Below are 15,196 nucleotides of genomic sequence, written 5' to 3' on the forward strand. Positions count from 1 at the left end.
GACCCAGGATTCAAGGTCCATCTCCTGCCCTGTGTGCATCGAGTTCTGTGTCACACGCATGTGCTATGCCCAGAGACAGCTGCAGGAGGAAGAGTGACGACATTTTATTTACAAACAAAAAATGAGCTTTCTCATTCCTTAAACTTTTAGTAAAGGAAGAATCCTTGCTATTGGGCAGTGGAGACATAACAGATTTAGGCGGCAGTCCCTTTAAATTCAATGTTAAGGATCTCCTCAGAGAAAATAACTAGCATGCCCAATGAAATAAATAATTTTCCTTTTGATTTGAGTAGTTTGAATTTTCTGAGTAGATATTAATGTTAGTTAGAATAAAAGTATAAACAATATATGAATTTTTAAATTATTCTAACAACTGACCGTACATCAACACCCTCCTAAATGAAACTTAGCATATGACTTCTGTTCATGGTGCACAGTGCCTGGGACACTGGGGCCCCAAGTCTTCAGAAAAGTGGTCCCAGAGCAGTGTTCTTCCTAATGGTCCCTGAGTATCAGCATCAGAATTCCAGAGGGCCCTTACAGTGTAAAATCCTAGGCCATATCTAAGGCCCACCCATTCTGAGTCTCTGAGGTTGGGATCTGAGAAATCTCCATTTAAAAAAGATGCTCCCTGTGATGTTTATGTTCTCTGGTCTGCGAAGTCCATCCTTAGCAATCACCAATAAATTGAGGTCTCCTGACAATGAAGACAGAGACAGGACAGTCATCAGGGGACACAAACCAACATGGTTTATCAAAGGCAGAGCTGTTGTGACTCAGTGGCTTTTGGGCCACAACCTAAGGTATAAAACCAGCACAAAATACTTGTATTATATGTGTGTGTGTATGTATGTATGACCCAAGTTTTTCAGAAACAACATGGGTGATGTACTCTGGCCTACTCTTATTATATTCTAATTTTTAATGTTACAGCAACCAACTAAATTGATTTCACTTCCCACTAATTGGTGGTGGTTGAAAAACTCTATTATAATATCTGTTGTCCTATATTTTTATCACTTAATAATTTAAAAATTTTTTCATATCGTATCCTAAATAGTAGAAAGCCATTCAGTCTTTTCCAATACACCCTCAAAGTCACAATATTTTAGTTACCTTTAAAAAGTGGATCAAGGTAAAGTGACACAGTCTTCTGTTTAAAGGAATCAAAAACAATACATTCAACTGCTAGCATTTAACTTTTATTTATTTACATCCTCTTTATCTCATAAATAGCATGCAGATTATATAAGTGTTAGGGGAAGCACACTGATTGAAACCGCCCACCCTGGCCAGGCACCATAGTAACCATTTGCATGAGCTGTTTTATGACAGGAGATCCTGATAAGGAATATGGAACTAATAAGCCACCACCAACCAGAAGAGTTTGGGAAAGGTCGAAAGGAGACACCGCGTGTCCATCCACTTCCCAGAATCCCTCTCACTAGCATCCACCTTGGCTGAGCGATGTGTGCCCACCAGGAAGGACTCTGAATTAGAATGATTGGCCAAAAACCACCCAGAATCTAATCCCATCACCATAAAACCCGAGACTGTGAGCCACGCAGCAGAGCAGTCCTCCTGGGTTCCCTTACCCTACTGCTCTCCACCCGGGTGCCCTTTCCCAGTAAAGTCTCTTGCTTTGTCAGCACCTGTGTCTCCTCGGACAATTCATTTCCGAGTGTTAGACAAGAGCCCAGTTTCAGGCCCTGGAAGGGGTCTGCCTTCCTGCAACATAAGTATAAAATAAATTAAAAATCTTAAGAAAGTGAAGCAAGAAGAAAAGAAAGACACAAAATTGAGTGCTTATGGAATAAATCAAAGGAACAAGTACAAGTAATAAAGACAATACAGGCCAGGAAATCTAGGCTACATGTTAACTCTTAGCTTTCTGGCCATCAGTGTGCAGAGGAAAACATGATCAGCTATGAAAATTCCAGGACCCATCTGGGAAGAATAAGCAATTTCTAAGAAGCATTTTCAGGCCTCTGGCTGTCTTCCCTTCAGGCTGGACTGAACACTTGTTGCCTCCTCAGGGTAGAGAGGGCAGTCACAGTGGGACAGACCCTTATTAGTGCCTCCACCCTCCACCACCATTTCATTCACAGGGAAACTGAAGATCGCTCTAAGGATTGGGACAAAGCAAGCCAGGAGCCACAGGCCACCCAGTTCTCCCTTTTCTTGGAGCACTCTGTATTCACTCCTGTCCCAGAGCTGGCCAGCTTCCTGTGATGAAAACTGTTCACAGACCCATCCTCTTCCTCCCCACCAACCCGAAAGGCCATCAGCTCCATGAGAACAATTTTGGCTCCTACGCGTATCAGTGAGCTCTCCATAAAACCGAGCTGAATACTAAACTTCTCCAAGAATTCCCCAAAGGAAAAGTGATAAAAGCACAAAGATCTGAATTGGCTTCTTGGTCTACGGTTTATCACTCCTGAGATTTTCGCTAAGCCACCTGACTGCTCCGATTCAGTTTCTTATCTGTTAACCAAAGCCAATGCGGTTTCCACCACAGGTTAGTCTTGTGGACGAAATCAACAAACAGATGTAAGGAGGCGGGCCCAGTTTCTGGCACACAGCAGGTGCTCAATAAATGTTACTTTTCCCTTCTCCACAGAAATCTCTAGGATATTAATTGTACTTTCTGCTAGAGCCACTATAGTATTCACAATCCTTCTCTCACTTCCAATTTTCCCAGTTAAAATCACCCACGAAAAAGCAGAGTTCCCAAGAACCACAGAACACTCAATGCCTACACAATGCCACCTTCAAAATGGTTTTTGTCATTGTTTCAATAACTTTAAGCAGGGCTTAGAGGTTATTCTGAGGAAAAAAAAAAAGTCTGAGAAAGGAAAGCTTGCCTAAGTCATTAAGTATCAAATAAATACTTAAACCAAGCAATAAAGAAGAGAGATCATTAGTAAATTCACTGTTAGAAGGCAAATGCTGTTGCTAAAACAGAACACAGAAACATATTTGGTCTTTACTCTTGAATGGGCTAAATATCCCCTTGTTAATACTAAAGTAGCGGTTGGTTGCTTTGCAGACTCTGTTTTCGTGAAAGATGTAAAATTTAGACCAGCATGTTTAGTCTTGAGCAGAGAAAACATCAGCTATGTTTTAATTTCCTTTAAATATAAGTGTTCCAGATTAAATAACGTGGATGACCTACCTTTTCTGTGATATAGAAGTTTGAACTATCAGCATGCTGCAGTGCAAAGTATTCATGGTTTGCAAGGGACCATCTGAAAAATGCAAGCAAAAGCTGATTAAAAAAACAAAAAAGAATAATTTTCATGTTCATATGATAGACTTAGATGAACTTAGCACCCTGTGATTGGAACTGGGCCAGTACCCAAGATATGCACAGGGCAGTTCCTAAAACAAAATGACTTTAGCTCCCTTATCATGACCCTGAGACCAAGATCTTATTCCAAGCCTATTGTTCACCCTTTAAGTATTTTATCTTCACAGCTTTGAGGGAGGGCTCATTAAATATAAAGTTCCATTCTTCCCTATGATGAAGGAGTAAGTGGAGCAGAAAGAGGAAAACAAAGGAAATGAATGCTATTTAAATTTTTGATAATTGTTACATTTCAGTTGTCTCTGTAGTCTACCATCCCCAATCAGTATGCCTGCTGTAGACTGGAACATTTCAGTTAAGAATTGTTGTTGTTTAGTCACTAAGTCATGTCCCACTCTTCTGTGATCCCACAGACTAACTCGCCAGTCTCCTCTGTCCATTTAAGGATCGCAGGTCTTAAACAAATTCCAGGTAAAATTCTATTCATAGTTCTGCCTTAAAAATTCAAAAAACCTCAGGCAACTTCCATATGCATGGATTGTTAGAGCAGCCCAAGAGAAGTAGGAAAGCTCACTATCTTTGTGAAGTTCCACCCACTGATCTGTCTTTTAAATTATTTTATCTTCTGTGGGGACCTGAGTGGTCTTCTCATTTTATATCAGATGAAGTGTGCACTTAACTTCGGGAACTTAGACTGCTTCCTGCTGAATAGGATGAATGAACCACATCTTTTCAAAGTAAATAAGATCAATCCCAATGTCCACATATCAGGACTTCTACACTTCCCACTCTTTGAGAAACAGAGAGAATGTTTTGGTAGAAAAGACAAGGAAATATTACACAGTAATTCTTGGTGTCTTGAGGCAAGTCAAATAGTGACTTAATGAGTAATATTTAACAATTGCACAAGAATATTTTATTTGCCTTTCAATATGGTGCCTGGAGCTCCCTGGATAAATCCTGAGTAACACTTACCCATCACAGACTTCCTTTATTATTGCAGACAGTGGTTTTTTCTGAAAAATAGAAAAAAAGGAAATACTTTCTGTTAGTTTCATTTCATCATTTTAAGCTCTAAAAAAAGAAGAAGAAGAGGCCTAATAAAGACACTTAAGTAAGAACAATTTACATTTTCTATTCTTGGTTGTTGTGAGTTTGTTTTTCTCAAGGTTAATAATCGACCAGCCATCACCACCAACTGCATTAATGATGTATTATCCTTTGGGTCCCTTTTTTGTTGAACAAAATATACATCATATTTCACTTGAAAGTGAAAGTGTTAGTCGCTTAGTCATGTCCAACTCTTTTCAATCTCATAGACTGTAGCCCACCAGGCTCCTCTGTCCATGGTATTGTCCAGGCAAGAATACTGGAGCAGGTTGCCATTTCCTTCTCCAGAGGATCTTCCTGACCCAGGGATTGAAACCAGGTCTCCTGCATTGCAGGCAGATTCTTTACCATCTGAGCCACCAGGGAAGCCCCAGTATTTAACTTAGCCACATTAAAATCAGGATGAAACATAGTTTTGGTCAAAGATCTCATAGGCAATAACAACCTACAAAGTCAATTGATCACCAGAATTCCTCAAGAGTACTACATGGGTTCGGAGAAGGTAATGGCACCCCACGCCAGTACTTTTGCCTGGAAAATCCCATGGACGGAGGAGCCTTGTAGGCTGCAGTCCATGGGGTCACTGAGGGTTGGACACGACTGAGCGACTTCACTTTCACTTTTCACTTTCATGCATTGGAGAAGGAAATGGCAACCCACTCCAGTGTTCTTGCCTGGAGAATCCCAAGGACAGGGGAGCCTGGTGGGCTGCCATCTGTGGGGTCGCACAGAGTCGGACACGACTGAAGCAACTTAGCAGCAGCAGCAGTACATGGGTTGGAGAAGGCAATGGCACCCCACTCCAATACTCTTGCCTGGAAAATCTCATGGACAGAGGAGCCTGGTAGGCTGCAGTCCATGGGGTCGCGAAGAGTCAGACATGACTGAGCGACTTCACTTTCACTTTTCACTTTCATGCATTGGAGAAGGAAATGGCAACCCACTCCAGCGTTCTTGCCTGGAGAATGCCAGGGACGGTGGAGCCTGGTGAGCTGCCGTCTATGGGGTCACACAGAGTCGGACACGACTGAAGTGAATTAGCAGCAGCAGCAGCAGTAGCAGTACATGGGTAGGACAACCAGTAGTTTGGCTTTTTGCAAACAAGCTTGGATGTAGGGTAATTTTATGAGAACACGAGGCAAATGGAGTATGAAGCGTAGTGACATTGTTCCTACAAAGTACATAGAATTCTTCCCACAACTGTGGTCCCGGCAAATGTCAATCATGCAGCAGCTTGAGCAGGACACACGCGAGTAACGGGACCATGACACCATGTGCTGTGGTGTCAACTGGCGGCTGACTACAGCTGTACTCTTGGCCTAATAGCCACAGCTGTGCTCTGCCTGCCTCCAGATAGAAAGAATGTAGTGAAGAGACACAGACAGCTCATCTAGAGATGTTGAAACTCTTTCTGCTTTGGATGTAAACAGACCCCAGCTGTCTCCTGGGATGGGCAGGAGTGTGTCTACCAAAGGAACACATCACAGACAAGAAACAAATGGGGAAGAGAAATCAAAGAAATACAACACATGGTCCTAGATTTTCAAATACAACCACAGAATAGCATCTAAACACTTTCTCCTCCTGTCCCTCTGCACACTGTGGTATGGCAGAAGGAATTTGAATCAAGCAGAATTGGTTTAACTTGCATGTTAAACAGAATTGTCAACTTGCATGCAGTGAGACTGACAACTTCCTTAATTTGCTGAGCCACAACTAGCTTATCTGCAAAATGGGCAGAAGACCTACCCACTCCTCAGGGTTGTCCTAAGAATTAAATGAAAATTAAAATAAAGGGCAAAATCCTCAAAAAAGGGTTAGGGCTCCACTTCTTTACTCTCTCGTGTCACTAGAAGAGCTTGATTTCCTCTTTGCATCCTTGCCCTCGGACCCAACGTTGCTAGGTCCCCCTCTTGGTTAATTCCAAGCACCCCATTCTTCACAGTCCTTCCTGAGGGCTTCGGGGCCCTGGTAAAGGCTCCAGTGCTGCCCTCAGTGTTCCTCCAATGCCCTCCTGCACTCTGGAGCGTAGGGTCTATGACTAAGCCCACCACCATGTTTTCAAAAGAACGTCTGCCTGCAACTCTAAATGCAGTGGGCAGAAAAGGGACCGAGAATTGTGGAGGGGTGGAAAGGCAGTACATATTAGCATTTTGAGTTAATCTCTTTTAGACTAAGATTAGAAATGGAGATTGGATTCGACAATGAGGTTACATGTTACAACTTGAGGCCTTTGCAAGAACTTGTCCATTGTTTACAGCTCTGGCTGTGAGTCAAAGAGCAAATGTACACTCCCAACCAAAGGAGAAAGGAGCTTTAGGAATAAAACTTTTTTCATAAATTGAGGATTTTGCACTTCCAGTTGTCAGAGACCTCTCCAGGCTATTAGTATTTCATGAGGACCTACCAGTCTCCTAGATAAGCTGCAGTCGTTCAGATGGTAAAGAATCTGCCTGCAATGCAGGAGACCTGGGTTCAATCCCTGGGTTGGGAAGATCCGCTGGAGAAGGGAATGGCAACCCAATCCAGTACTCTCACCTGGGAAATCCCATGGACAGAGGAGGCGCCTCGCAGGCTATAATCCATGGGGTTGCAAAGAGTTGGACACAACTGAGTGACTGACACTTATTTACCTACCAGTCTCCTAACTCCCCCAATCTTCTTGCATCCTCAAAACTAAAATATAAATAACAGGGTCAAATTTCAGACTTAAATTATATTGAAAGGACAGATCGAGCCAAGAAAGTATTGCTAATGATGTAGGAGAAGGCATTTAAATTACTGCTTTCAGAATGGGAATCCTTAAAGTCTAGGTAACTTAGAGGAATTCAGATTTTAATCCAGGTCTAATTCATAGTTTCAGAGTCAAATTTGAACAGACAGAAGTGGGCTTCTAGAACTATTATATCTAGAACATTCTGAAGTTGGCTATATGAAAGGAGTAAAGACTCTGGAAGAACAAAGTTTAGAGATTTAATAGAGAAAGATTAGAGTAAAACTTCAAACCCCAGAGGAAAAGGACTCACAGTTAACGTAACTGCAGCCTCACCAATTGAAATGAATGCTGTGTAAGCATGGGCGGGTCCCACTGCCTGCATCCTACACCCGCCCCCTCCCTTCTTTACATGTTCCAATGAAACACTGAACTCCACCACCCAAACCTAATTCCAATGACTTCACAATTTTCAACTCCCTTAATTCGTCCACATTTTTAATGTCATTACTACCTTCTTTTTGAAACCACCTTTCCAGAGTTGCTGTATTGCCTTCCATCTCCTACAGTTATAAGCAATAATCCTCCGATAAAATCCACGAGATCCTTCATTATTTGTTTTACTTCTAACTTCAGATTTATGTTTCTACTTCTTCTGTTTTCATTCAACTGGTCAGTTCCTCATTCATTTCAGCTATCCCAAGTCTGCAATCTGATTCCACTCTTAGAAATCTCTGGCAGCTTGTTAGAAACAGCATGTTAACTCTCCTTCAAGCATCTTATTAAATATACAAACAAAAATCATTACTCTCACGATTCCCTAACCCAAAAATAGCATGTCCCCACCCCAAAATTCTCGCCATCTCAGTCATGATTTTTTCTATGACACCACTACAGCCCAGAGCATCATTAACCTTTATTTCTTCACACTCTGAGTCTGATTTGTTACAGGTAGTATTACATCTTCCTCTGTGACATTCATATCATTACTTCTCACCTCCTCCAAATTGCTCTTCTAAAATCTTAGCATTCCTCATTCCAACTCCTACCAGATAAATCATACCCCAGTTCCTTCACTCTTAATTCTGCTTTCTCAGCCCCAGTGCCTTTCCTGAGGAACAGCCCATTATTACTGGCATTAACTACTTGCCATAAATTTCCAGTCAAACATTACACTGGCCTATCAAACACAGATTCTGGTCTTGCATTAGTTCCTATATTTGTATTACCTACGTCTAGTAGTTCTCTCATGTAGATTTCTAGAGAACTTATCTTTGCCTTCTCTATTCTGTGAAATACAGATATCTACAAGACACTGAGTCTCATCAATACTTTGCAAAAACCTCTCTCTGCTTTATCCCTTCCAGACCTAAACTACCACCTTTGGTTAAGAATTCTCAGGATCCTGGCATCAGATCCTTGCAAATAAGTCTGTACATCACCAGTTTCTTTCTTTCTAATTCCTGCATTAATTATAATTAGGTAAAATTAGACTTTCCCCATAAACTTTGCTCATGTTGTTCTTTTGCTCTAATATCCACCATAGATCTTCAATGACCACCACCTGTATTGTATAAATCTTTTAGCTTGTCATCCAAGGCCTTCCAGAATCTGGTCTCAAGCAATCAAACTGTCTACAAATGTTGTACACGTTCCCCATACTTTTGGCTTAGCTAATGATTCATCCAAAAAATCCCACCCCCATATTTTTACTTTATGCCATTTTTTAAATATTCTTTTTGGCTGTGCTAGGTCTTCATTGCTGTGAAGGCTTTTCTCTAGTTGCAGTGGGGTCTACCCTCTAGTTGTGATGTGCAGGTTTCTCTTTGTGGTGGCTTCTCTTGTTGTGGAAAAGAGCTCTAGGGCTCGTGGGTTTAATAGTTGCCGCTCCCAGGCTCTAGAACATGAATTCGATAGTTGTGGCACATAGATTTAGTTGCTCCACCGCATGGTGGGATCTTCCTGGATCAGGGATCAAACTCATGTCTCCTGAATTGGCAGGTGAATTCTTTACCACTGAGCCACCAGGGAAGCCCCAGTGTTTAGGCACTAAAGTTGTCCCCAACTGTTTGTGACCCCATGGACTGTGGCACGCCAGGTTCCTCTGAACTTTCACCATCTCTCAGAGTTTGCTCAAATTCATGTCCATCGAGTCAGTGATCTCAACGTCTGTTGGCCCCTTCTCCTTCTGCCTTCAGTCTTTTTCAGCATCAGGGTCTTTTCCAGTGAGTTGGCTCTTTGCATCAGGTGGCCAAAGTATTGGAGCTTCAGCTTCAGCATCAATCTTTCCAATGAATATTCAGGGTTGATTTCCTCTAGGATTGACTGGTTAGATCTCCTTGCAGTCCAGGGGACTCTCAAAAGTCTTCTCCAACACCACAGTTCAAAAGCATCAGTTCTTCAGCCCTCAGCTTTCTTTATAGTCCAACTCTCACATCCATACTTGACTACTGGAAAAACGATAGCTTTGACTAGATGGACCTTTGTTGGCAACAAAGTCCCCCTATACTTAGCATATTAAATGAATCACTCCTAAGGACCTAGTATATCTGTCTTACTTTCTTGTCCCTTGAAAACAAGGTATCTTACAGTTCACAGATGCTAACAGGATATAAGAGGAAACAATATATTTCTGTTAAATGGAAAATTCACTTACTTTATTTTTTTAAAAAAAAGAACCAACAGAAAAGCCTTGACTATAAAAGTAAACCATTTCCTAAATGCCCATCAATAGATGAATTGATAAAGATGTGGTACATATATACAATGGAATATTACTTAGCCATAAAAAGAATGAGATGAGTCATTTGTAGAGATACGGATCGACCTAGAGAGTTTCATACAGAGTGAAGTAAGTCAGAAAATAAGTACTGTATATTAACACATATATGTGGAATCTAGAATAATGGTACAGATGAACCTGTTTGCAAGGCAAACATAGAGATACATGTAGAGAACAAATGTGTGGACACCACAGCGAGGGGAGAAATGGGGGATGGGATGACTTGAGAGATTGGGATTGACATATATACTATGACTACTACATAGAAAATAGGTAACTAATGAGAACCTATTTCTAATGGAGAATCTTCATTGGAATGACTGATGCTGAAACTGAAGCTCCAATACTTTGGCCACCTGAAGTGAAGAAATGACTCATTGGAAAAGACCCTGTTGCTGGGAAAGACTGAAGGCAGGAGGAGAAGGGAGTGACAGAGGATGAGATGCTATTCAACTGGATAGCATCACCGACTCAATGGACATAAGTTTGAGGAAACTCCAAGAGATAGTGGAGTCAGAGGAGCTTGGCCTGCTACAGTCCATAGGGTAGCTATGTATACATGTGTATACATATAGCTCATTCACTTTGCTGTACAGCAGAAACTAACAAAATATTTTAAAGCAAGTATATACTCCAATAAAAAATAAGGAAAATGATTAATGCATATTAAAAAACAAAACAAAAGAAAAAAACAACCAACAATATCAAAGTAAACCATTTCAAAGTATAGCCTGGATTAATCAGCACGAATCCCACTTCCTACCATGTAAACCACTGTGGGGTGGCTATAAGCAGCTGCTTAGACATGTGAAGGTTGTCACCACTCCCCACACAGACCACTCTGTGATTCACAGCTTGGGAGAGAATTGAGCCAGCCAGCTGATGAGGAGTATAATTCAACAGGTGATAAAGCAGATACCAATCAAATGATTGTCACCATCCTTTAGCAAGGCCACACAGGTGAGCAGGAACTATTGCTGTAAACAGGGATGGAACAAGATACTCCCAAATACACTATTTTGGTAGCAGTGCTTTGCTCACTTTCTATATAAAACCTTCAATCTGACATGACCTCCTTGCCTGACTTAAATTCTAAACTAAAGTTTGGCTCTATGTTTTAGTTAATATTTGTTCAGGTTACATAAGATGTTTTTATAATAATGCAAGTTTCACCTGAGGAAAAGAAAGCTTCCAAGGCATGCTTGGAAGTTCACTAAAACTTGGGAGTAGGATGACAAGCGCATTGCCTTAGTAGCTTTCTGTGGACCCACAAAATATTTGCCTTTCATCTCATTGAGAGAAAAGACTAGAAGAAAAGAAAATTTGATCTAAAAGGATAAAAACTGGTTCTTCTCTGAGTCCATAAACCATAAAGGAACTAAAATAAATTCTATACTCTATACAAATATATCTCCATGTAAAATATCAAGGCAAAATTATTTTAATTGCCTGAGCGTGTTTTTGTAACTTAACAAAAATCATAACTAAATCCCTTAAGCTTTTTGTTTTGAAGGTCAAATCGGTCTTCTCAGACTCAGTAATGAACTAAGATGGAAACAATAGAAATGTTTTTAAGGATAACCCAGAGGGTTAGTCAGTTACCAGATTTCCAAGTGCAGGTGACTGGGAATTAAATAGACTCTCCACTTGTTCCCTTTAGCAATGGTGAGGTCATTGTTCACCACATGAAAGTATTTCTTCTCTTTATACTAATTGGAGAAAATTTCAATAATGACACAAATATTTTTATTCATCAAACAAAGTATGCATTTCCAAATGAATTTTATTGGCAAAGTACTATGTGCCAACAATTATATTCATGGAGTAAATAAGCTTTTTGTTGTTGGATTTGTTTTTTTTAATTTATCCCTCCCTTTTAAACTCTTACTCTCCAAAAGAATTCCTTTATTCAACTTAATTTATCATAGACTACATCCAGAAAGCCAATTTCCAGTACAAAAAGATTTTTATTTACTTTTCATAAAATCACCTAGATTCCTGAGAATGGTCAAATTCACTAGCAATTAGCTTGTGATCTATATCTCTGCCTCTGTTCTCACATGGTGTTCTCTCCTCTTCTTACAAGAAGGATGTAAATCCAGGGTGATTCCATCACAAGATACACAATTATATATATAAAACCCCTTTTTCAAATAAGGTCACCTTTTCATATTCCAGGTGTTATAATTTGGACATACCTTTGGGGCCACTGTTAAAACTATTGCAATTGGGTAAGAAAAATATATATATATATTTTTTTAGGATTAGGGAGAAAAGAGAATGCACCCTTTTCTCCCTAATCCTTAAAGTGGGTGTTGGTCCTTCACTTTTCTTCCTAAACTCTTTCTTGCTTTTAATGAAATGCCAGTGTCCCAAATCCCTGAATCCATGCCTCCCACTTGACCCCTCTTCTATGGTCTGATCCTGCATTTCCAACAAGCCCTGGTGGATCCACATAAACGCCCTGCCACCTCTTCAAGGTTAGCACTACATTCTCTTCCTCACTAAACCAGATCCTCCTCCTGTCTCACTTTTATCTCAAAAAAAAAAAAAAAATATATATATATATATATACATGTATTTATATCTCACTCTCCCCGCCCAAAGCTCATGGTTCCTTTCAGACATGAGAGGGCCCCCAGAAGAAACATCCTTGGGGATCTCCAGTTGTTTATTTCAGAGGCTGTGGAGTCCAGCCTGCCTTGAGGCACGTTCCCCGGACACAGCCCAGCTGTTGCCCCTCGTCCGTGTCCCCTCGCTGATGACTGCAGTTCCCATTCAACCACCTGTTCCTGCCTGTTGGCAGCGCACTTGGCCTGGGGATACTATGCGACCCAAATGCTCACCTCAGAGCTCACAGGTCCTCTCTGCCCACATTTCTGCCTTGACACTCGCCTGTGGAGGCTGGTATCTCCCTCATCTGAAGTGATACACACTGGTCAGCAACTATAAATTGTGGGCTGCTGTTCCTACCTCTGACATCCACTTCTCAGGCCCATGTCTGTCCTAAAAAGAGCACCACATCAGAAAGAAAGCTTGGCTTCTTCAAAACCTTATTTATTTCAAATGTTTTTAAAGATATGGGGTGAGGGTACGCTTATGAGATAGCAGTAGGGACACCAGAAAAGCACTCAGAATGCTGAATTTTTATCAACAACTTGCTTTTCTACATCTTACCCCAACTATAAGCACTGGAATAACTTTAGAAAATGATTTCCTGGGGTAGAACCCCAACTTCTGCAGCCCCTGGTTTTGTAGCTTTAGGCTTACTACTTCTCCTCTCAATGTTTCCATTTTCTTTTCTGAAAATAAAAGTAGCACCTCATTTGTAGAGTAGTGAGGACTAATTGAGAGGATGTTATATCAAACTCTCAAAACCGCACCTGGTACCCAGCGAGGCACTGGATACGTGTTACCTCTGAATAGGTTCTTTCATTTTGTGTATCCAGCTTGGACACTTTGCAGGTACTTTCTTTAAATGTCGGTTAAGAAAATAAAATACATGAATGAATGAACATCCAGTTCTTCTTCCTTCTTCCTGGAGTGACTCCAGCCCCCAGGGCTGCCTTTGGCACTCATCTCATCCTGTTCTTTACTCTTCAATGCATTTTTGTTTCCTCTGCCAACCAGATTATACACATTTGGAGGGAAACACTGCCTCTGAGACTCACCTCTGTCACTTCCCAAGCAAATGGCTGCTAGGCTACAAGGCGTGCAATTAATGAACTTTTTTTTAAATTAAAAACACATCTTTTTTCAGACTTTCAGCTTCTTTCCCTTTCTTCTGGTCTCTTCCAACTGCCTCTGAAGCCCAGGCAGAAGCTAAAGATGGAAGACAGCAAGAGAAAGGCAGGAGCAGTCTCCCATCACCACCTCGTAGCCACTCTGCCAGAGGGCCATTGTCAGACAGCCCTGTAATTGCAAAACCATTTTCCACCAAGACTGAAGGTTCTTGGTCCCAGACTATTATAAAGTCTTTCTCCAGTGCTTTCAACGAATGTGACAGATGCTTTGGTTTGACACTTTGGGGTGGTACAGCACAGCACCTGGGATTTTTACTTTCTTTTATAGATGGAAATTCATTGAACATATTCTGCCCAGCAGTTCTGAGTGATGTTGGTCCAGAAAGAAAAGAAAGCCAGCTCCTAAATGTCAGGACACCTCTGAGAAGGGATATATGCATGTTGACTAAGATGTAGCCCACAATGTGACTTGGGAAAACTTGCAGGTGCGGTAAGTAACCCATCTAGTTCCCGGAGGTGCCTCCTGACACCATGTCAAAAACACCAGTCATTTTTACAACAGCTTTATTCTTCCTCCAACGAGCCTGGTGACTGCTCTCCATGCTTCCAACCATATACCTTTAATAAGGAGGAATCAGATGTCTCTGAGAGGTGTGTATGAATATTCTGTTTTCCTAATAGCTGCTTAGATAAACTGAAAGTTAATGACAAAACCACACTTCCCTGAGGCAAATTTACTAAGAGCTGGTTCTTGGAAAGCACACATTTTGACAACAGTTCCAATGGGAATCACTGACACAAGATTCCAGTGACTGTTAGAAATGACAGAGGCAGGGGGTGAGGGGAAAGGACGCCCAACTCCGTCTCCAAAGCAGTAAAAACTACGTATCCCATTAATTTTAAAAATAGAAAGATGACACTCTATGACACCTTTTTCTCGACAGATGATTTGTTTCAAAAATAGTTTACTAAAAATGACTTGTTTCAAGCTTTATGAATCTAATTAAATATTAGATTCAGCAAGACCAAGTGCAATCTTTGCATCATAAAAATCACCGGACTATGCCAATGAGCAGACACAAAAAATAATCAGTACTCTCACTCAGTTCAGTTCAGTTCAGTCGCTCAGTCGTATCCGACTCTTTGCGACCCCATGAATCACAGCACGCCAGGCCTCCCTGTCCATCACCAACTCCCGGAGTTCACTCAGACCCACGTCCATTGAGTAAGTGATGCCATCCAGCCATCTCATCCTCTGTCATCCCCTTTTCCTCCTGCCCCCAATCCTTCCCAGCATCAGAGTCTTTGGCATGAGGTGGCCAAAGTACTAGAGTTTCAGCTTTAGCATCATTCCTTCCAAAGAACACCCAGGGATGATCTCCTTTAGAATGGACTCTCATTAGTAATGAGTTAAAGAGGAGGAGAAGGTTCTCTTTCTCTTTTAGGTCCTCTGATGTACCTCTGCTCAGTAGAAACTGTGTTCTGCTTCAATTGGAAGCAAAACTGCAATTTTAGAAAATGACAAAAATGTAGAAATGAAC

At 41.2% G+C, this 15,196-nt stretch overlaps 1 protein-coding gene across 5 annotated transcripts in view; it reads right to left on the minus strand.

Moving 5' to 3' along the window:
- ELMO1 (engulfment and cell motility 1) overlaps window positions 1-15,196 on the minus strand; it is a 585,429-nt gene that overhangs the window by 442,585 nt on the left and 127,648 nt on the right. For all 5 annotated transcript variants that reach the window (XM_005889093.3, XM_070369538.1, XM_005889094.3 and 2 more), the window contains 2 exons: window positions 4,283-4,323; window positions 3,176-3,248 (listed from right to left, as the gene is read on the minus strand). In XM_005889093.3, the coding sequence (XP_005889155.1) occupies window positions 3,176-3,248; window positions 4,283-4,323 (114 nt within the window). The remainder of the gene's footprint in view (window positions 1-3,175; window positions 3,249-4,282; window positions 4,324-15,196) is intronic.

The sequence above is a fragment of the Bos mutus genome, chromosome 4 (assembly GCF_027580195.1).
Source record: "Bos mutus isolate GX-2022 chromosome 4, NWIPB_WYAK_1.1, whole genome shotgun sequence".
Lineage (NCBI taxonomy): Eukaryota > Metazoa > Chordata > Mammalia > Artiodactyla > Bovidae > Bos > Bos mutus.